We start from the raw sequence: 23,328 nt of genomic DNA on the forward strand, positions 1-23,328 counted from the left end.
TGTGCATATGTCTTTTTCATAGAAGTGCAATTCTAGGGATTTAGCCTAAGCTTAGACTCAATCAAGTGTGCAGAGTGCATAGTTAGATGTTTGGTGCAGAATGTTTGCAATTGTGAAAAACTGAGGAGAAAACCCTAATTGCTCACCCATAGAGTCTCATTATCACATATCAATACAAAGAAATAATATGCAGCCATTTTTTAAATTTTCATTATCTTTTAAATTATTTTCAATATTTTTTTTTTTGAGAGAGAGAGAGAGGGAGGGGGGAGGGGCAGAGAGGGAGACACAGAATCTGAAGCAGGCTCCAGGCTCTGAGCTGTCGGCACAGAGCCCGACGAGGGGCTCGAACCCACGAGCCGTGAGATCATGACCAGACCTGAAGTTGACCGCTTAACCCACTCAGCCACCCAGGTGCCCCATGCAGCCATTTTTTTCTTAAGTTCAGTAGATGTGTATGTGCTCACATGGAAAATGTTTAAGACATAGGAGATGGAAGGAAGCAAGCTGAGAGTTGGGCTGTGCGCAGTATGAATACCATTTGTGTAAGGAAATAAAACATACGTATACCTGTAGATACGTGGGCATTACCTAGTAAGATCCCCAAACACCGTTCACAGCGATTATCTCTGGATGGAGGAGGGAGGGACTCTGTGCTCTAAACCCTCTGTGTTACTTAAATTTGCGTGTAGTTTTTCCTTTATGTCTCCCTTCCTTTTCTGCTTTTTTTTTTTTTAACTATGACCACATAGTATTTTTCCAACTTAAAAAAATAGTAAAAAAAAAAAAAAATAGAGAAGGTATTACCAAGAGAAAGGTGGAGAGCTCAGAGGTAAGGATTTTAACTTCTGTTTTAGAGAACTCTTGGAGACAAGCTCAATAGCCTATATGAAAATTTATAAAAACAGACCCAATGTTTTTTGTTTGTTTTTTTTTTTTATCAATACCTCTAGGGTCTAAGAACCTCGGGCCCTTACTATTTTTGTTTTTGGTTATATGGTTTGATATTCGCTTGTCCCATATTTATTTTGTGCCTACCAGATACCAGGCACTGGGAGTGAAGCACGAGGCTTTTAGTCCTCTGTCTCAGGAAGGCCACGTAGATCAACCCCGGTCATGGTCAAGAAGGGAAGAGGGGCAGAACCGATGCCTGCAGGCTCAACGGACGCTTACTGGATAGTTCCTGTGTGTATACCACGAGGCTGGGGACATACACGCGAAAGCGATACAACCCCCGCCCTTTGTCGAAGAGCTCCCACTATGGTGGGGACAGATGCAAACAGAAAATCACATACTACAGACAGAATATGGTAGTGGGGTGACGCAGAAGGGACTGTGGGGATGCACAGGACACTTAACCCAGCCTAGGAGGTCAGGGGAGCCCCGCCGGAGGAAAGGGGAGTCCTGGCCGAGTCTGGAAGGTTGAGTGAAGTTGGCCGAGTGGGGAGCGGAGGAGCAGGGAATTGGGGGCACGGGGTGGTTCTTAGTTCTGTGCATCGGGAGGGGAAGAGCGAAAGGGCAGGTTGAGCTATTCATCTACACACCCTGCGACGGAGTTTGCACTTTATCTGGAGTGTACCCGAGTGACACGATCTCAAATGTGTGCTTTAATAAGGTTCACTCTGGCCACCTCTGGAAATGCAGCAGAGGGAGAAGTCGAGGTGGGGACAATGCCCACTTGGGGTTGCTTCAAGCCGCGCCAACTCTGATGATTTCCACCTATATAAAGACCCCGGCGGCCTCCCTGTTTCTAAATCCTCATCTTTTGTGGCCTCCCGGCAACATGTGCCCCAGCTGACCGCACCTTCCTCCTGTCTCACTTTCTGCACCCAGCTCCCACGAATCCATTTCCCTCCCACCTCGGCGATCTCCCCTCTTTGGCCCCCTCTGCTAGATCTTCTTCTTCCCAGCTTTTCTGCATTGGGGGCTCCAGGATCCCCTGGGGGTCCTGTTGTGTCCTCCCCCTGCAGTGGAGATTCATCTTATCCCCAGGCTTTCAAGACCATCTCTGCGCTGATGACTCCCAGATGTCCGTTCGGCCCCCTCTTCCCTGGACCCCACAGTCCCGTCCAACCCACTCTTCCAGCTTTTACCCGGAAACCTTGTAGCTGTCTTGGACTCTCTTCTTCTCATACTTTACATCCACCTGTCAGGAAATCCTGCTGGCTCTACCTTCAGGACACATCCAGGCACTTCTCGCTGCTCGACTCCACCACCCTAGGCCACGCGACTATCATCTTCGATCGGGACTCCCTGCTCCCATCTTCGTGCTCCTACCGCCCAGGTTACTTAAAGACGTGAGGGAGATCAGGTCACTGCTCTACTCCAAAGCCTCTGTCTTAGTAAAAACCAAAGTCCACACACCTCTCCCCTGTCCTCCTGCTTTGTCCTCCTCTGGTCACCGGTCTCCTGATGTCCACCGTCCACACCTTTTGCAAAGGTGTGCCTGTCCCACTCCTCCCCCACTTCCTTGAAGGCCTTTCCTCCTCAGGCCTTCCAGCCCCAGCTCCACCCCGTGCTCTCCAGCTGCCTGCTTTTTCTCCCGCAGAACTTGCCCGTCTCATGAGCGCGGTTTCCAACACACCTTACTCATAACTGCTTATTGTCGGTTACCCCCTAGGATGCTGAAGGCAGGCAGGGAAATCTGCTCACTACCTCCACGTCTAGAACAATGCCTGGCATACAGGAGTTCTCCCTATACTTGTTGAACGAGCCAGCTGACCCTGGAGAAGGGAACTTCCGCTCAGAAGGACCATTCGGCCGGAGTAGGGGTGGAAATGCCGGAAATGCTGGAAGGTTCAGCAGTGGGTTAGGGATGGAGCCCCAGGAAGGAGCTCTGGGGGTGGGGGTGGGGAGGGGAGTGAGGGGTGAAGGGGTTGAAGCCCAGATGGGGACTCTGAGAGGGCTAAGGGGTGCGCAGGGACTAGAGGTGATGGGGGACCAGCAGTGAGGTGGGGGCGCAGGAGAGGGGGAGGGGCAGGCACTTGGGACCAGGAGGCTAGGACGAGGCTGACGCCACCACTCGGCAGGTCCTCACCCAGGCCTCACGAGGGGAAACAACGGTTAGGAGACGGGCAGTTGCCCAGTGACTGTCACATAGCGGACACTAGAAGATGGACGCGCAGAAGGTTCGAAAGCCCGACAGCTGCGGTGGGCACGGCGAGGCCGGAGACATCTGAGCTTTCTCAGGCCACAGCCAGAGGCCTCATAAATAAATGGACGCGGACTGAGAGGCGGCACGAAGGCGGGGCGCTTCACAGACCCGGAGAGGGAAAGGTGCCCGAGGCAGCCGAGCTGCGGACCGCGGACGGGGTGGCTCCATCACTGGAGCCGCGGAGGGCTTCGGTGGGCTAGCGGGGAAGTTAGGCCCCCAAGGCCCGACAAGGACCCCCAAAGCTTGGCCGGTCCCTCAGGTGAGCCGCCGAGGGCTGCGAGCTCGGCGCCGGGCGGTGGGCGCGCGGAGGGCGGCGGAGGGGCGGAAGGTGCGCGCCTGCAGCCGCGCGGCCACGCCAGTCCCCGGCCCGAGGCAGGCCGAGAGCGCGGGGCGCGCCGCACCTACGCGGCCACGCGGAGCGGCGGTCCCCGCCCCGGCGGCCCGCGCGCTGGCCAATCGGGCGGCGCCGCCGGCCTCCCGGCCCCGAGGCCCCGCCCCGGGCGGGCGCGCTGCCAGCCAATGGGCGGTCGAGCCCGGGCGCCCAGAGCGCGCAGCCCGCGCCGAGCCGGCTCAGAGCGAGAAAAGCGAACCCAACCCGTCGGGGCCGCCGCTCCGGACCCGCCGCCGCCGCCGCCGCCTCCTCCCCCCCGGATCGGGTGTACTGTCCCAACCCGAAAGTCCAGTTCTGCGGCCCGGCAGCGGCGAGCAAGCGCGATGACACAGGAGTACGATAAGTAAGTGAAGCGCCGGCGCGCGAGTCCGGCCGTGCGGCTTCAGGCCGCCGCTGCGCGCCGGGCCGGCCGCACCTGCCGCGAGGCCCGGCGAGGCGAGGCGAGGCCGGGCGGGCGGGCGGACGGACGGACGGACGGGGGTGTGAGGCCGGGCGCGGGGCGAGGCCCGGCGGGCGGGGTGTGAAGCCGGCCGGCCGGGCTGGGGGCGCGTCTCGCCGACCACTTTCTTCTCCGCCGCGGCCTCTGCCCTTCAGCATCCCCTCCCCCGCGCCTTTGTTCCTCCGAAGCCCCCGGGGAGACCCTTGCTTTGGGGACTCGATTCCGGAGAGGACAGCTCCCTGCTCAGCCCCCCTCCGCCTCGGCGGCACCACCCCGCGGGCGCGCCCCCATCTCCGCTCGGCTGGTGGCCCGGGTGCGGGGAGGGAGATTCGTGGTGCCGCGCCTGTCGGGCTGTGGCCGCGACGCGTGGACCCTCCCGTGCCACCCCCCCCCCCCAGCGGGGTCGCGTTTGCTCGGGGGGGGGGGGGGCACTCGCTCCCCCGCTGAAAGGTACATGTCTCGGGTAATCAGTCCCCTGTCGCCCAGCGGTCTCCTGCCTGCAGTCCGCCTGCTAGAACTTCCGAAAGGAGAGATTTAGGGAAAAGTTGAAGTGCTCTGGTGTCCTGGCATTTTTTTTTTTTCCCCTTGGCTGGCTGTGTGAGTGAGAAAATTGTTGTAGGAGTTATTTTGCCACTTGCATCATTGATGGTAATTACAGATTACTGTAATTAAAAATCCTCAGAAAAGATCAGGAGGAAGAAATCGTCGAAATCAGGGTGATAAACAGAAAAGTACTGGGCTAATATGTCTTTTGGAGTTTGTGATTAAAGAAATATTTCTAACCCGTGCAAGGTGGTAATGTAAGATGTTAACATTAAGGGACACGGGGTGAGGGATATTCCTGTATTTTCTTTGCAGCTTTTCTGTAAATATAAAATTGTTCCGAAATAAAAAAGTTTTAAGAAAAAAGTGAATCGCACCAAACGAATGGGTATATTTCAGATCAGTAAATCCAGATCAGACGTATTCCTTCCAGGTTGTAACTTACGTGTGCTCTTTTTCTGATTGAGGGGGTTAGATTGTGTATGGGATATCTTAAATGGATTAACCTGGTGTTGTCCATTAAGTGATCACTTGAAATATATTTCAGAAATCTTGGAGAGCTCATTGGTGAAGGGTTTAAGACTTACCCAAGGCAGTGAGGGGCCTTTCGAGACTAGCACCTGCCAGTGCCCGGCTGTCCTAGGAGGAAGTAGACTAAGACAGGCAACTGGGGACTGTTTGTTTCTTGACTTAGGGTTTAGATAAGGCAAATTTCCAAAGCTCAAATTTTGGCCTCTGGCACGCTTTGGAAATGTAAGGCACCTACCTTCAGGGTGATCCCAAACAAAGCCATTTGCAAGAAATATTCTCTGTTGCCTGGACAAATTTGGGATGGGGGTGGGAGAAGAAGGGAAGCTGAAAAACTAGCATTACGGGAATTGAATGAGCCAAGTGCTGTCATAATCTTCTGGAAGTAGCTATTACACTATTAATAATAGCTTAGCCATGCCCCAGTAAATCACCTCAAGATAGCACTGATTCAGTGGTTGTTAATACTCGGCTCGGAATGGTGTAGGCAGTGCCCTTTTGTATGTGACGTATTTATTTCTTGTGCGTGTGAGATTTAAATCCACTCCTGCATTTCTAAGCAAACTGCCTCATTGAGTTTGTTTTGTGTTAAAATAGTACATGCACCACCTCGAGTCTTCTTTTTCGGCGAAATGTAAGCTCCTTGGATTTTATGCCTAGACATGAGTTTAAACCATTGACTTTGAAAGAAGACCTGATTTTGAGGTTACGTGGTCGGCCCGTGTCCCCACCCCTTTTCAAAGATGTTCTCCTTTCTCAAAATCCGTATCTGCTTTTAAAGGGCCTGGGTGACTGCCAAACCCTAACCTGTGTTGATTACTTGAAAAGATAATCAATCTTTCTACATTCACTTTTAGAGTAGGCAGGTCACCTTTAGGCCATTTAACATATTTCATTTGTGTGTTGCAATGAGGCCTGATCCTTAAATTTGCTTGTTAGAATAGTGATAATTCAGAGCCGTTTTGAACATTAACAGGTTTTTGGTGGGTTTTTTTTTTTTTTTTTTTTTTTGCCCCTTCAACTTCATTTTGCTGGAGTAAGTGTTCCATTTTTTCTCTTTATTGACTTATTAAATAGCGCCAACCGAACAGTTGTTGAGACTGTTTACATTTCAGGGTTTTGGAATCAGTCATGTTTGTCTTAATCTTTAAAATTAAGTCTTCTGTAAGACTCTACTAAGATCTCCGTTGATTTTTCTGGATTTGTCCCACCAAACAACAGTGTTGAAACGAAACCGTTCTTGCCCGGTGTGAGAAACTAGGAAAGATTTTTAAAAACAAGATTTCCCACCTATTTTTTTTTTTGAAAAAGCTCCTTTCGTTCAGTGGCTTTATTTATTGTCGTGATTCTCAAGTGTTTATCTCTGAGATAAACAGTTAACTCCCATGCCAGAAACTTATGCCTCCTTATTGATTTACAGTCCCCTTTGGCCACATTCCATGCTCAATCTGCTGGGAATCAGTAGAATATTCTAACTTTCTCATATACCCCGGAGGATTAAGCAAAGTTTCCCTTTTTCTTTCCGCCCCCTCCTCCTCTCCCCCTCCTTTGTGGGTAGGAAGGTTTTTAAGGCATGATATCAACAGGAGAAGGAAGGAAATAACATGTAGCAGCATGATGATCGAACCATGTAAACTCTTCTTGAGGAGGGTACAGTCCTGATTGGAGAGGTCTGAAGGGAGTGAATGTTCTGTTTTGCCTGACTTTGTCCTTGTGTTTGTTTACTTAAGTGGTTGAATAGCCTGGCATTTTCTTAGAGCATTTTTTTGTTTTGTTTCGTTTTGCCAAATACTAGATCCTGGGTGACAGGTACAGGTAAACCGCCCAAGGTTTAGGTTCCCTGGCTGCCTAAATACCTTGCATCTTACTGGGTGAGCCCTCGGCGTGCATGTAAGTGGGTTGTCTCCTGGTCTTGTCTTCATTTTCTTTGCCAGGGCGGGTCACTGATGAAACAGTAAAGAACAAAGCTATTTGATTGGAACGTCCAGGAATTGGTTGTTTGGGTCTTGAAAAATGAGCTTATGGTGCCTTGCGGTAAAAAGTGCGATATACATACACGTGTTTCTGATTTCTCCGAAGCAAACGGCCGGTGTTGGTTCTTCAGAACGAAGCACTTTATCCACAGCGGCGCTCCTACACTAGTGAGGATGAAGCCTGGAAGTCCTTCCTGGAAAACCCTCTCACCGCAGCAACCAAAGCAATGATGAGCATCAATGGGGACGAAGACAGCGCGGCCGCCCTGGGCTTGCTCTATGACTATTACAAGGTGGATTCGCCTCCTCTTTTACAAACCTAACAACAGTCCGAGAGGCACTTGATTCAACAGCATATAAAACAGTAATTTGCTGGCAGAGTGTAATGCGAGTTGCTTCTCTAGTGACTATAAATAGTCTAATGAGTACTTTGGCTTACTGTGGTTCAAAGCTGAAAAGGGACGATCATAGAATCAAAGGGTTGTTTTTGCAGTGTGTGCAGTAGCCCGCTGTGCTAGCTCTATCTGAGAGGCGAAGCTACCGCAGAAGAAAATGGTAAGATGTGTCGCATCGAGATTGAACGTTTTACCAAAGGTACTTCTCAGTGCCCTCAAGAAGAGACCGTGGTTCATTTACCTGTGCTCCAGCCGACATTCTGACGCAGTCAGAGTGACTTCCTTTTCCTTACGTGACACGACAGAGCTTTTGATTTGATTGTAGGAGTCATGAAGGGAAAAAAAGCGACTTTCTAGTCTTGGGCTTGCTTGTTCTACGCTCAGGGTATATCTCGTTGCCTATTTCTGTAGGTCAGTGCTAACCATTTATATCTCTGCCCAAAATCATTTATATCATTTATTCTCTGCCTGAAGTTTTACGTGGTGTTCCTACCTGGAGATTTGTATCGTCGTCGTCGTCCTCATAATACTAGCCAGCGCTTACTGATTGTCTGTATCACACTAGACGTGTTACCAGCACGTGTGTTCTTTTTGATCCCTCCAGAAGGCCTGCAAAATATGTGCTATTATCCCTATTTTGCAGATGCGAAAAAATTAAGTCCTCAGGTCACAGAGCCAGGATGCGTAGCGGCCAGGGTCTCAGTCCCGGTCTGGATTGTGCCAAAGTCACCCTCTTCAGTATGCCATGCCGTCTCCCCTGGGACACACTTTGCTTCCTGTATTTACTTTGGCATTTTTCTCTCTGCCCAACGATAGTATGTGGAGATGGCCATACGTTACAGTTTGGTTTTGCCCTATTTTTTTGTTTTTAGAACTTCCAAAGCCATAGGAAACTTAAATTTGACTGGAAAATTAACCCCCAGATACAGTCACCTAGATTCACCAGTTGCTTGCCTTCTGTTCCCTTCTGGCACTGTATTCTTTCCGGAATACAAGAAATGCAGAGGGGACAAAAGCAAAGAAGATAGTTTGATTATGGTCACCAAATAGAGTGGGACCTAAACGCAAGATTTAATTATTTTCTTATGTGAGGCTGTGTATCCGGCTTGTTGTGTTTGAGAGGCTGAGGTAAGATTTGTTTTGTTTTGTTTCCTTTGAATATGAAGGGAAACTTGTGACTCAGGATGCTGGAAGAAATCTTTGCCTGGGAAGTGTAGCCGAAGGATTCCTTTCAAGTGGAGCTTATGATATATCTGTCCTCCTTACGGCTCGTTTTATTGACTCAGTCAGTATAAAAATCATAAGTTCCTAAGTATTATGAAGTTTGAGGTTACATATTTTTTTAGGTTTTTTTTTTTGTGTGTGTGTGTGTATTTATTTGGAGAGGGAGAGAGAGGGAGTGCGCACACAAGCGGGGACGGTGTAGAGAGGGAGAGAAAGAGAATTCCGAGCAGTCTCTGTACCGTCGACACAGAGCCCGATGCGGGGCTTGATCTCACAAACTGAGGTCATGACCTGAGCTGAAACCAAGAATCAGAGGCTTAACTGACTGAGCTACCCAGGCGCCCCAAGAAGTTTCATGTTTTTAACTGAAACTTTGAGAATGGGAAGACACCAGCAAGTGTAGTGGCAGAAAGACTGATGTAATAATACTGATTGTAGTGCTTGTATATACGTATGTTTTAAATACAGGGTCCTCGAAGTATCTTACATCTTAGGGGGAGATAAATCATCACGTCTGTACTTTAAAGGCGACCATCTTCTGTCTGTATGTCAGACTGCTTATGATCGGTGTAGGGTGATTTTCTTTTCTAAATGAACTGATGAGTTTGAGGGTTTTTTTTTTTTTTTTGCATTTGATCTGAAAGGTAGGGCAATGGAAAGGAGCAGCGAGAACACCGAAAGAGCCCAGTTGTGTTTTCAGTAGCTTCTTGTTTGTTCCACCACGTGGATAAATGGGTAAAACCAGGCCAGTGGTTTTTGTTTAGGGGATGCGCCCAAACTCAATGACACATTAAATTTGCGATGCCCTGGGTTTATTTGGCAACTAAAGAATCGTTGGCTTTTGCTTATTAACCTGGCGACCAGAACGGAAGCTCTTGAGGGCAGACGCTGCCTTCATCGCGTTGTCCCCACAGCCTGGCATTGGGTGGGCAGTCTGGTAAACCTGTGAATGGTTGAACTTAACTAAAAAATAAAAGGCTGGGCCTATACTCCGCTAAGTGAGAACTGAATTGTCGTCTCGTGTGTTCATATCTAAGGTTCCAAGAGAGAGGAGATCGTCAACAGCAAAGCCAGACGTTGAGCATCCAGAACCAGATCACAGCAAGAGGTAATGTCTAATAGCACAAAATCCTACTCTTGAAAAATGCCAGGTTTCTGCGAAAATAAGACTGGGAGTTTGTTTAAACGAAAAAGCTCTGGTGGAAGAGATAGGTGGTAATTAAGATTCTGTTGCTCCGAAAAGTTACCAGGTTCTTTAGACATAGTTGCCTTTTCTGGAAAACAAAGCATTAACTCTCTTTTCCTGTGGAGGGATGTTTTTAGTAAGAACGGAAGGGGAAGGGACATGTTTGCTTATCCTCTTTGAGGTTCTCTCAAAAGAGGTGTGGCTTAATGCAATGGTAGGGGTCCTTTTAAAGAAATTAAGTAGCCAGCAATCTTGAATAATTGCCTAAGCAAAACTTAATGAAGTAGCTCGTGTTCCCAATTCTGTTCCCAATTCGTGTTGAAGTTATTTTGAAAATATTTTAGGGGCGCCTGGGTGGCGCAGTCGGTTAAGCGTCCGGCTTCAGCCAGGTCACGATCTCGCGGTCCGTGAGTTCGAGCCCCGCGTCAGGCTCTGGGCTGATGGCTCAGAGCCTGGAGCCTGTTTCCGATTCTGTGTCTCCTTCTCTCTCTACCCCTCCCCCATTCATGCTCTGTCTCTCTCTGTCCCAAAAAAAATAAATAAACGTTGAAAAAAAAAAAAAAATTTAAAAAAAAAAAAAAAAAAGAAAATATTTTAGGTTAAAACTTCTAGAAAATTAAGGCTTCACTTTGGCCAGGAAAAAAAATTAAATACATCTTTTAAATTTCCCTGTGTTCTATTAGTAATAGAGGAGTAAAACATTTTTAAAGAAAGAATGACCACTCAGAATCCCACTGTCTTGACGATTTCTTTATTTACTATTTGGGTGTGTGTGCACATTTTATGCGGTTGTGGTTGTATTCACAGATCGGATTTGATAGTTTGGGTTCTGCCTAATCCCTTCTGTGAGTGTTTTCCACGTTGCTGTTTTAATCGTCATAATTACCCTTTGGAGAAGGGCTGATGGCTTTTATTATGTTACTCTTTATCATGGGCATTTTCAAACAACAGAAGTAGAGAAATAATATAAACCCACATACGTCATTCCTAGCTTCAGCAGTTACTGACATGATTCCTCCAGTTTGATCTACTCTTCCCTGTTCTCCAACTGTTAAATTCACTTTGTATTTTATTTGTTTTTTGCTGTAGTATTTTAAAGCAAAACTTAGTGTCCTAACATTAAGTCCCTGTCTAATTTTTTTTTACTACCACGAAGGCTTACTGACCCACTTTCTAGATCGCTTTTTCCTTTTTTCTTTCTTGAGGATAAATTCTTGGGAGTGAATTTATGCTTCGAGGTTCGAACATTTCATTGATCATGCTCTTTTCTGTAAAGGTCAGCCTGTATTGTTTGAGGGAGCTTTGAAAATTCACGAACTGTGCCCTGGACAGGAAATCATCTTCTGTTGCCCAGAATAGTAACTAAACCAAAAAATAATTTTATGCAAATTTATCTACCTGTACAGTGTAACCATAGGTTTTCTTGTGATGGTAGAGAGAGCCGCGTAAGTGCAGGTACCAGGGAGAGTGGTGGCCGAGTAGGGACAGTTTATACTTGGCAAACCCTTGTGCACCAGGCATTATTATACACGATCTGGTGTGCCGTCTCATTTCATCTCGCCACGACCTTGTGAGCATAGATGCCACTGTCCTCCCCGCTTTAGAGAGGAGCACACAGTTACAAAGAGATGAGATAGCTTGCTAAAGGTCGTAGACTTTGAACCAAGGCGGTCTGACTCTGGAACCTGTACTTGAACTGTCTTCTTTTTTTTAAAATTTTTTTTTCAACGTTTATTTATTTTTGGGACAGAGAGAGACAGAGCATGAACGGGGAGGGGCAGAGAGAGAGGGAGACACAGAATCGGAAACAGGCTCCAGGCTCCGAGCCATCAGCCCGGAGCCCGACGCGGGGCTCGAACTCACGGACCGCGAGATCGTGACCTGGCTGAAGTCGGACGCTTAACCGACTGCGCCACCCAGGCGCCCCTGTACTTGAACTGTCTTCTGCTCCGGCCATTAGGTTTATATCTTTGAGCTTCTAATGAAATAGGATAATTTTATCAGGATTATTGGGAATAGAGAGAACTGCAAGGGCTCTGTGTTTCAAATGAAATTTTACTTAATACTTTTGAATTTTACTTGACTGATGACTATGAAGTCTTTTTTTCTTTCTCTACTAATGGAATGTCATTGGCATTTTCTATTTATTTGGTTCTTCCCCAGTATTGTATTATTATTATTATTATTATTATTATTATTATTGCTGCTGCACAGGACCCAGCAGCCCACTGCCATTAGGAACATTTAAAAATTGTCAAAGAACTGTATCAGCATTGAATTTGAAAACACAGTTTGCTTTTCTTTTCTTAAAGAAACAGCATACCAAGTGTGACTGAGCAGTCCCTCGTTTCTGCTGGAGAAAACAGAGTGCAAGTACTGAAAAATGTGCCATTTAACATCGTCCTTCCCCATGGCAACCAACTGGGCGTTGATAAGAGAGGCCACCTAACAGCTCCCGATACAACAGTCACGGTCTCCATAGCAACGATGCCAACCCACTCCATCAAGACAGAAACCCAGCCCCATGGCTTCGCTGTGGGAATCTCTCCAGCGGTGTATCATCCTGAGCCCCCTGAGCGGGTGGTGGTTTTCGACCGGAACCTTAATGCTGACCAGTTCAGCTCTGGTGCTCAACCCCCAAATGCTCAGAGGCGAACTCCAGACTCTACCTTCTCAGAGACCTTCAAGGAAGGCGTTCAGGAGGTACAGGAAATGAAAGCATCTTCCTAAGACATTTGTGTGTTTGTATAAGTATTGAGTTCCACCTCTTCCTTGTTACGTAAGCTTGAAACTCAGCCTGAAATGAATGGATTAGGAACAAAAGATTTTTTTTTTTCTAAGAGAAAAGGCCCATGGGTATAATTTGTAAACTAAACCTACAAAGCCAGAAATGATTATCAAGGGCACATGGCTAATCTTACCAGCATTTGAGTTAACAATTATGATTTCAGCTAAGTGATTTGTTGGAGAAAGGGAACCCCGTGCATAATCTTCCATCGACAACAGAGATCTCCACATAAGTCTCTTCTCAGCTTTTTGTCCTAGACCAAAACAAGATTCCTGCAATTGCTCTTAGCATAAAATGATTTATCATGGACTTGCTTGGTCTCTCTCGGTTGGTAGTGTAGTCAGGGAGGCAGTAGGTCTTGATGACAAATGCGGTGTGTGAAATTTACAAATTAACCCCCAAGGCTTCTGGGGGGTTTTGTGGCGATGAACACCTGTCAGGTAAAAATTAGGGACCGAAGATGTTCGAAGCCATCTTTAACATCTCACGGGGGACAGGAGCATCTGTCTGCTTATGGAGTTAAGGACTAGAATAGTAGCCTTTTCCGAGACAACGCACCGATCCATCCAGCCACGGTACAGACCTGATACTGTATCTTCGCTTGGTACGATGATTCCTGAAAGTCACGAGATTTTGGTTGCAGATTCTAGAGTTTGAACAGAAGTGAGATGTGTGGGAAAGATGGGAAAAGGGAATAACGTAGCACTCTGTGGGAGTACCCGCGGAGATTGTCCCCGTCGGATTGAGTGGCATGTAACATGGGTGGGTATTTTTCTTTCTTTTTGGTTTTCTCTTTACATCTTTTGTAGAGTGAAAATTTTTATTTTAAAGTGAATATTGAATGAGCAGTGGGTTGCTGTAAGCCACATACTCCTGTGCTGTACCAGATAATTGGTCTTTAGTAAGCCTGATAACCAGTTAAATAGTTGTGGCTTATTGCATTGATATTTCAGGTTTTCTTCCCCTCGGATCTCAGTCTGCGGATGCCTGGCATGAATTCAGAGGACTATGTTTTTGACAGTGTTTCTGGGTAATCGTTGTCTTTTAATTTGATTTTTAACTTCCAGCTCTTACGACTTTTTTGTTAATTTGATACTGGAAAATCAGAGGTGGCTTTGGTGTGCTTTCACCTGTATCTCAGCTACAGTTACTGTGGTGTCGTCTTTGCTCGAGTCCGTTTAACCTTGGAATCTGTACTGTGTTTCACGTTTCCTTAATTCTTGGTGTTGGTGCTTTTCCTTTCCTTCGGTTTCTTTATGTGATGGCTGCAGAATGGAATCTAAAAGAAGAGGTGAGGGATTCAACTAGATCCCCGAGCTCCCTTCTGTTTGCAAGAGTGTGTACTTCCGTGAGAATTTAGGAATAACATCAGGTGGATAAAGGCTTTTATTCGTGATTAGGCTCGCTAGCGGTAAAATAAATGAGGTCAGCTTTTTTCTGACCTGACGACCTCTTCTTTTAAAACCTCACGAGGTTGTGTCACACACTGGGAATATGAATATCTTCCAAATAAATTGTGGAAATGTAAAAACACCTCCAGAGGGTTTTTAAAAGAGCTTAGGATTTCATTTTATAATTTCGTTCTTTGCAGTTTTTGGTATGTTGTATTTTGAAGCGAACCCCGTTTATTTGAAAGCCTAGGATTTTGTGGGAATTGAGACTTCCCTTAGAGACCTGCCTCAAGGAGCGGGAGTCACAGACTCGAATGCCTTTAGGATCTCAGATAGGGGTCACCACCCTTTTTCTGTAAAGAGTCAGATAGTATATATTGAAGCTTTGTGGGCCTCCCAGCCTCTGTTGCAACTGCCCAGCTCTGCCACTCCAGCACAAAAGCAGCTGCCTATAACATGTAAATAAAGGGTGTGGTTGTGGTCCATAAAACTTGATTTATAAAAATGGGTGTGATTTTCGACATCTGGCCTAGGAAGGCTGTTTAACACCTTTAGGGAGATTTATGCGTGTTACTTTAAGGTGGTAGGAAATGTAGGGAATCGTGGAATGCCCATCTAGACATTAAATTGCAAGCAAAACCAACAAAAAGAGTGCGGTGCAGACCACATCAGATTTAATCAGAGGACTACCAGCCACCTGTTTGCAACCTTTGCAATGTCTTCTGGTTGCAACCAGATTGGCAACATGTCTTGGGAGATTTCCTTCCAAAATCCTTTTTTAGTCACGGGTATCTTTAGTATCCTTTGCTTCCCAACTTCGAATTTTTAACGTTACTTCATAGAACTTCTAGGAGGCATTTTGTAGCCCCACATGAGAGATTGAAGAATTTCCGTGTCGCTAAAGACAACCTTTCTTGTGGAAGAAGTACCAGTGCCATTTATGATGTGACATAGTCAGTTGGATGTTTCCTGGTAGTCGCCTGTTGGCATACATCCACACTGAAGCGTTTCAGGATTGAGCTCAAGCATAAAGGAAGCTTCCCAAAGAGTGGATTAGAGATCTGTGACTTTTGTTTCATTCTTTAGGAACAACTTTGAATATACCCTGGAAGCCTCAAAATCGCTTCGACAGAAGCCAGGAGATAGCACCATGACATACCTAAACAAAGGCCAGTTCTATCCTGTCACCTTGAAGGAGGTGAACAGCAGCGAGGGCATCCAGCGGCCCATCAGCAAAGTCCGAGTAAGTTCTGCTCTCAGTTCTGTTCTCTAGGAAAGCTAGTCAGAGCTTAGCATTCCCCAGTCTGAAGAACATCAAAATGAAGATCTAAAATTGCGGTTTCAGGGGTGTCTCGGTGGCTCAGTCGGTTGAGCGTCCGGCTTCAGCTCAGGTCACCATCTCGCGGTCCGTGGGTTCGAGCCCCGCGTCGGGCTCTGTGCCGACAGCTCGGAGCCCGGAGCCTGCTTCCCATTCTGTGTCTCTCTCTCTCTCTCTCTCTGCCCCTCCTCTGCATGCATTCTCCTCTCTCTCTCAAAACTAAATAAACATTTACAAAAAAATTAAAAAATAAAATAAAATTGCGGTTTTAAGCCTTACCTGTAAAATAGAACACTAAGTTTTCCGAAAGATCCTCGCCTCCCCCTTCAGTGTCTTCATGTTATAATGCCTTCTCTTTCATAGAGTGTGATCATGGTGGTTTTTGCAGAAGACAAAAGCCGAGAAGATCAGTTAAGGCATTGGAAATACTGGCACTCCCGACAGCACACAGCTAAACAAAGATGCATTGATATCGGTAAGTAGCTCCGGAGCCTGCTTTTTATTCCCAGAGGTGCACGCATCCAGTTTTCTGATTCCAGTTATTTTTGGCAGTGACCAGCTTCCTGCCGAAAGCATTTGAATTTTTATGCCAGCTGCTGATCTGTTCCAAACCCTGTCCTCGGCCTCCTGGAATCAGTGCTCTTAACCTTACTTCCTTCATGAGGACATGTGGCCCGTGCAGTGGCTTTCCATATGACACCAGGACCAGAGGCTGTGTAGCCTGCCCACGCAAGCGTGCCCCGCTCTTTGGTCTGCAGAGTTCTTCAACGTTTATTTATTTTTGGGACAGAGAGAGACAGAGCATGAACGGGGGAGGGGCAGAGAGAGAGGGAGACACAGAATCGGAAACAGGCTCCAGGCTCCGAGCCATCAGCCCAGAGCCCGACGCGGGGCTCGAACTCACGGACCGCGAGATCGTGACCTGGCTGAAGTCGGACGCTTAACCGACTGCGCCACCCAGGCGCCCCTGGTCTGCAGAGTTCTTGTGGTGAAATGTGTTCTCGAAGAGATTTCCGATCATTTGTAAATGATAGTAAGGCGGACAAAAACCCTAAAGAAACAAGTTAAAGGAAAAACGGCTAGCGTGCACTTACCTGACAGTGTCCCCCGGTTGCATGTTGAAGTGCACCGCTAGACTCTTCTGTCTTCAGAGAGACCCAGAGATGCGTCACTCGGGGTGTAACAGCAGACCTGTGCAAATCCATGTTTAATGAAGTGGCTTTATGAGAACGAATGCCTGGTCTCTTGCTATGTATATAAGTTTCGTATTAAAACCATTATCTATATCGCAAGATGGCTCTTAACCTGAGTGTTGCTGCTTCTTCTTTTTCTTTTTTTCTTTTTTTTTTTTTTTTGTCTTTTTTAACTTTCGTGGTCTCTTTTCAGAACAATGAAAAGAACTGAGTTCTGATCTTGGCTCTCGGGGCCAGTTTCGTGACCTTGGGACAGTTACTGAAACTTTTTAATCCTAAGTGTCTTCATTTTGACATAAGGGGAAAAAATTAAATACTACATAAACTTGCCTCTATTTTAAGAGTGCTGTGATTTTTTTTCTTCATTTTTTGAACTCTTTTCAACCCAACAAAATGTTATATTAAGTTTTTCAGAGGTGATAATATGAAAAAACAAATCGTACTTTGAAGTGCTATAATCTCGTGTTGGAACCAGAAATCACAAATTTCTCTCTCTCGTCACTCATACAGCCGACTATAAAGAAAGCTTCAATACCATCAGTAACATTGAGGAGATTGCGTATAACGCCATTTCCTTCACTTGGGACATAAACGACGAAGCAAAGGTAGGTAATGGAGTTCAGGGCCTTTTCTGTTTCCAGCTTCGTGAGGAAAAGTGGGAGGAGTTTAATGATTTGACAACTGATCTTTCTCTCTCTTTTTTTTTTTATGGTTTTACACATTTTCATTCTTTTTTTTTTTTTTTTAAGTTTATTTATTTATTTTGAGAGAGACAGACAGCATATGTGCGTGTGGACGCGCGGGGCAGAGAGAGAGGGAGAAACAGACTCCCAAGCAGGTTCCGAGCTGTCAGCGTGGAGTCCGGCGCGGGACTCGATCTCATGAACCGTGAAATCATGACCTAAGATGAAATCAAGAGTCAGATGCTTAACCGACCGAGCCACCCAGAGCCCCTTCGTGTTTTCATTCTTTTGCTCAGGAATAGGAGAATAGGCTGGGCTAAGAAGATAGGTTCTGGCCGTTAAGTCGTGCCGTGCATGGAAAGGAGACAAGACTTTGGGAGAAGAAATAGCCACTGTGTCATCAGCGGTGCCCTCTCTTCCGCTGGGTGGTTGACTTCCTCTCTCTTCAGCATTTTACATTTTCTGAAGTACAGCTTCTTGCCAGATGCTCTGAAACTGCCCTTGACCCCTCTCCGTCCTCTGAAAAGAACCACACGTGGCGCAGCACGCGAGCCCGCGGGGTGGGTGGGAGCCTGTCACTGCACGCTGTGCGGCGCGGAGCCTGACGCCTCATTCTCTGTGCTCCGTTCCCTCATTTGCGGAGCTCATACCTGCCTCCTCTCTCCTTCGGGCACGTCGTGGGCTTATTCAAACGGTGCCTCTGAGGCTGTTGGAACTTCTTCAGAAAGGCCCTTAAGTACAAGTTGTTGGTAGCAGTGCTCTCGTATCGTTGCTCTCAAATACAGCTCGTGGAAGGTTCTCCTCTCTCGGGGTTTTTTTTTTTGTTTTTTTTTTTTTTTTTAATTTTTTTTTCAACGTTTATTTATTTTTGGGACAGAGAGAGACAGAGCATGAACGGGGGAGGGGCAGAGAGAGAGGGAGACACAGAATCGGAAACAGGCTCCAGGCTCTAAGCCATCAGCCCAGAGCCTGATGCGAGCCTGACGCGGGGCTCGAACTCACGGACCGCGAGATCGTGACCTGGCTGAAGTCGGACGCTTAACCGACTGCGCCACCCAGGCGCCCCGACTCTCGGGGTTTTAAAGTGAAGAATTACCTCCAATTCACATGGTCATTTGGATCATTCTTTTTTTTTTTTTTTTTTTTTAACGTTCATTCATTTTTGAGAGACGGAGCGCGAGCCAGGGAGGGGCAGAGAGGGAGACACAGAATCCGAAGCGGGCTCCGGGCTCTGAGCTGTCAGCACAGGGCCCGAACCCACGAACCGCGAGATCTTGACCTGAGCCGAAGTTGGACGCTTAACCGGCTGTGCCGCCCAGGCACCCCTGGATCATTCTAATTGGAGTTTTGGGCCCTTTTAAGAAAAATTAAACATATTCTCAAGTCATTTCTGCCCTTCCCACAGATTCCTTTTAGAATAATCCCTCTTTCACTAAATTATTAGAGTTTGGGTATTTATTTTTTTTCTTTGGATCAGTTTAAAAATTGGGAGCTGAGGCAACACAAGAGAAACATAAAATTTTGGGGCAGTTAGTGTAAAACTGCTCTTTACTCTTTGTTGCACTTTTCTACATCAAGGTCCCGGTATGAACTGAGGCTAACCTTCCTGTCCTTCTCAACCTCTTTTTGTTTTTTGTTTGTTTGTTTAATTTATTCAACAAGAACTATAGCCATTATGGAGTAAGTCTGCCTCGGGTACTAATTATTACATCATTTAATTTTTTACTGCCTAGGGTTGCTTTTAAAAAATCCTACGAGCGGGTTCTTGAGGACCATGTTAACTTTGTAGTAGGATTGCTTTCCTTTCTTACTGTGGGCACCCTGTCCAAGGCAAAGACGTGTCCTCAGTGGAGGATGTGGTGAGTGGGTCTGCCGGTCTGTAAGGAAGTGCGGGTTATTGTAGTTGCACTGATGTGTTCCTCCTGACCACCTTGATCCTATACAAGTGTCCTCAGGTTGCTTAGTCCAGAGTTCGGTGCTTGATTAAACCACAAATTCACTACAGAAGAGCTGTTAGGAGGAAAAGTAAACTTTTCACTTTATATCATGGTTGTTACGGCTATTTTGAAATTAAATATCATAGTAAGACCCAGCAGCCTGCAAGAACAGTTGGCTCTGTGCCCTCTGGGTGCTTCTGTTATAAACGCAAACCAGGGATAGGTTTCCTGTTTGCCAGTAGGGACTAATTGAGAAATTGTGGAAGAGGTGATTGAGAACATCGAAGTCCTGGGCCCACTTTGCTGACTTACCTGTGACCTTGGGTTTAGTCCCTTAGTCTACTCGCTCAGTTTTCTCCCCTCTGTCCCCCTAGGAAAACAAAAAGCCTAGGGTGGCCAACTCTCTTTTCTGTTGGCACGTCATCAAGTTAATAAGCACTTGTCAGAGTGCGAGGAGAGCTGGGCGGAAAGCCCTGCATACGGGCAGGGTGCTTTGTTTGTTTGATGTGTCACTCTCCAGGATGGGAGTGAAGCCAAGATGACGGGTGGGATAACGGCTGCTTTTATTCTGGAAGACCTTCAGCATATTTGTATTAAAGAGAAATATTGCTGGAGGTGTGTCTTAAGTAGTCTTAATAGCTACCTGTTAATTGGTATAGGTAAGTTCAGTTTCATTTCCCCCTTCAGACCCCCAACGCTGACTTGATCTTTAAGCTTTTGCCTGCTGCCGGAAAGAGTTCGTGCCATTTCTTAACGAGGCCGTTACCTTTTGATGCTGATAGCAGGCATCTGCTTCAAGCGTGTGTTGGAATTCAGTATGTAGATTTTTTGCCTTCCCTGGCCAAGTGGATGTTTTCTGTTTTTACACTTAAAGTAATTGATGCCCCAGGGCAGCTAGAGTGAACAAGTAAACGTGCAGAATCTTGTGTAGGTTTTTTTTTTTTTTTTGCTTCTTTTTCAAAAGTATCCACTTTCTTTGCCCACTTACTTGTTCAAAGTTGGAATACATTTGTTGATTCTTAATTCCAGTGCATTCTCCCCCATACACGTAAGGGTTTATTGTGTGTGTGTGTGTGTATACTGTATACATATATATATATGTGTATGTGTACATATATGTGTATGTATACGTATATATGTATACTACATATAGTATACACATGCTGTATGTATACTATATATATTATATATATATTATATATAGTATATACTACATACATATTGTTACATATATATGTAGTATATATATTATATATGTATATGTATATAATATATATGTATAAATGTATATATGTAGTATATATATTATATATATAATATAATATAATATATATGTAGTATATATATACTATATATACTACTATATATAGTATATATTGTATATTATATATAGTAGTATATATATAGTATATACACTATGTACTACATATATATATATGGCATTCCTTTTGTCCCTGACACATCTTTAAAAAAAAAATCTGGGGCGCCTGGGTGGCTCAGTCGGTTAAGAGTCCAACTTTGGCTCAGGTCATGATCCCACGGTCCGTGAGTTCGAGCCCCGCGTCGGGCTCTGTGCTGACAACTCAAAGCCTGGAACCTGCTTCAGATTCCGTGTCTCCCTCTCTCTCTGACCCTCCCTCATTCATGCTCTGTCTCTCTCTGTCTCAAAAATAAATAAACATTAAAAAAAAATTTTTTTTTTTAATTAAAAAAAAAGAATCTAATACATCCTTTTGGCCATGCCAGGATGAATAAAATCAGAATTCTGTCCCAGTGTTGACACCTGAATCTTCCCTGTAGTTTCTGCAGCTTGCTTTGGAGGTGACTCTATTTTGATCCCATATCAGGTTGAATCTTGAACACGTTGGCTTATGTTCCACTTTGGGAAAAACACTGCCCAAACTGGACTCATCTTACATCGTCCCTGTATATACTCCATCCATCAGTGTTATCATATACCTATTACTGTAGGAACTTGAAGATATTAGGAAACTTGTCAAAAATCATGAGTTTTCAAAGCGGCAGGTAGGAGGAAGCTGCTGTGAAAAGCAGAAATAGCATAGGAACAGTCCCCCAGGTGGCCCTACCCTCTGTGCTGTGCAGACCTATTTCGTTCATTTGCCTGTCCTCCACACAGACTTGGATTTGTCTGGATAGTCCGGTATCTTTTAAAGAGGCAGGAATCTCTGGGTAAGTTAACCTTCATCGGCCACTCATATTCCCCTGTGGAATAACTTTTATCAGATTTCTTCCCCTTCAGACTACAGCTGAGATCAGCTGCTTGAGGTACTTTTGGCAGGGAGAAGCATTTGCCTTCGAAACATTGAAAGGTGGATCTCTGGTGAGGTGCGGAAGTTTAGAATTTGTGAGTTCTGAGGGCACGGGTCACATGGAGAAGAGAGGACTAGGACGTGAGGAGGGCGCATGAGGAAGGTGGCATAAGACAGGCCCCTTCTTGGGCCGTATAAAGATTTTGCCCGCAGCCGGCTGTGCTCCTCCCCCATCCCAGGGACTCATGATGTTAGCAAGGATCCAGTGCCCGCTACGACCAGGGCACTGCACGAGATGGAGGCTGACGATGCCAGTATTGCAATTCAGGTATCAGGTTTACTGTGGGTTAAATCGGCTTTTGCAGGGTAGCCTGAGATCCTGATTCTGACTATAGTCAGAAGACTATATATATAACCCTTCTGACTAATGTTATAGTCAGAAGGGTGTTGTGTGCTGTTCATACTACTTTATAAATGGACTTGAGAGACCCAAATAAGTTATAAATTGGGACGGTTTTATTCCTCAGTTACAGTATTTCCAACACTCAATACTTAGTTCTGGGTAGGCTGCACATCTTGGCCTCGAGTTTTACATCTTGCTTGGATTGTAAATCTAAGAGTTCATAAGAGCATTGGGATTTGGTTAGTGATATGAAGTAAGGGCCTCTCAAAGCCTGAAGATCTAAAATAAATAGAGGAAAAAGAAGTTAGGGAGAGAGAATTAACTTCTTTGAATGTCTGTTTTATGCTGAACGCTGCCGGGGTGCCTTACGATCGCACTTAACGAGGCAGTGCCAGCTGCTCAGTACCGAAAAAATGACGTGGTCCTCTAGATGAGCACGTTTGCTACTTGGTCATCACAGGCGGCTGTCGAGCAGGCAAGAGTCTAGACCTTGAAATGGACAGAAAGTGTTTTTGACAGGAAGACTGTTTAAAACAGTACGGGCACCCGGGGCGCCTGGGTGGCTCAGTCGGTTGAGCGTCTGACTTCGGCTCAGGTCATGATCTTGCGGTTCGTGGGTTCGAGCCCTGCGTCGGGCTCTGTGCTGACAGCTCGGAGCCTGCTTCGGATTCTGTGTCTCCCCCTCTGTCTGCCCCTCCCCTGCTTGCATTCTTTTCTCTCTCTCTCTCTCAAAAATAAATAAAATATTTTTTAAAAAATAAAATAAAATAAGTAAAGTAAAGTAAAATAAAATAAAACCATAGGGGCACCCGGCTGGCTCAGTCGAAGGAACGTGCGACTCTTGATCTTGGAGTCGTGAGTTCGAGCCCCACGTTGGGGGTGGAGAGTACATTAAAACAGTAAAATCCTTGAAAGGGTAATAATTCTCGTTAATAGAGGAGCGTTATGGGTTCACTAGTATAAATTCCTGTAGTAGAAGAACACTTTGCTAACGGGAAGTAATTTATGTTGATTGTTGGGTAAGTGATGTTTAACCACAGAGAAAGAGAAACGACAGCTGTGTCGGAATCAAGTGAAAATTGGGCCAGCGCACTCGGAGGGGACCCTGAGATCCAGAGGAGCGCTAATTGGGACGGATCCGTGTTGATGGTATAGGAACATACGGAATTACAGTTAACCTAGACAATATGGCAAACAAGAAAATAGCTACATTTCAAAGCAAAGCTCAAGATTTCTTTGATCATTGAGATGTAGCTGTGAAACTAAGCAGACCTTTTAACGATGGAGTGGGCCCCAGGGATACAAAATATCTCACAGATTTCTTTTCCGGTGGTGACTTCTGAATTTTTACACCAGAAGGTGCATTGTGGCGCAGCTCCTGTTCACAGGTTTCATTTTGAAACTATTGACAGCAAAGCACTTGCTGTCAGACAGGCATCAGGCTCCTGCTAGAGGAAGCCGTGTCGAGAAGAAGTCAGACGTGGGGTCTGATTGCGTGTTACTGTCTTGCGC

The 23,328-nt window shown here is 46.0% G+C and overlaps 1 protein-coding gene across 3 annotated transcripts in view; it reads left to right on the top strand.

The window, feature by feature from the left end:
* Positions 1–3,730: 3,730 nt before the first annotated feature.
* Positions 3,731–23,328, top strand: part of GRHL1 (grainyhead like transcription factor 1) — a 56,614-nt gene continuing 37,016 nt past the window's right edge. For 2 of the 3 annotated variants that reach the window (XM_086699997.1, XM_086699998.1), the window contains exons 1-8: positions 3,731–3,888; positions 7,135–7,321; positions 9,685–9,755; positions 12,146–12,536; positions 13,575–13,651; positions 15,099–15,255; positions 15,694–15,805; positions 17,034–17,128. In XM_086699997.1, the coding sequence (XP_086556123.1) occupies positions 3,869–3,888; positions 7,135–7,321; positions 9,685–9,755; positions 12,146–12,536; positions 13,575–13,651; positions 15,099–15,255; positions 15,694–15,805; positions 17,034–17,128 (1,110 nt within the window). In that variant the 5' untranslated portion in view covers positions 3,731–3,868. The other variant, XM_086699999.1, reaches the window with a different exon arrangement.

The sequence above is a fragment of the Puma concolor genome, chromosome A3 (assembly GCF_028749965.1).
Source record: "Puma concolor isolate L17-30 chromosome A3, mPumCon1.1.hap2, whole genome shotgun sequence".
In the NCBI taxonomy this organism is placed as follows: Eukaryota; Metazoa; Chordata; class Mammalia; order Carnivora; family Felidae; genus Puma; species Puma concolor.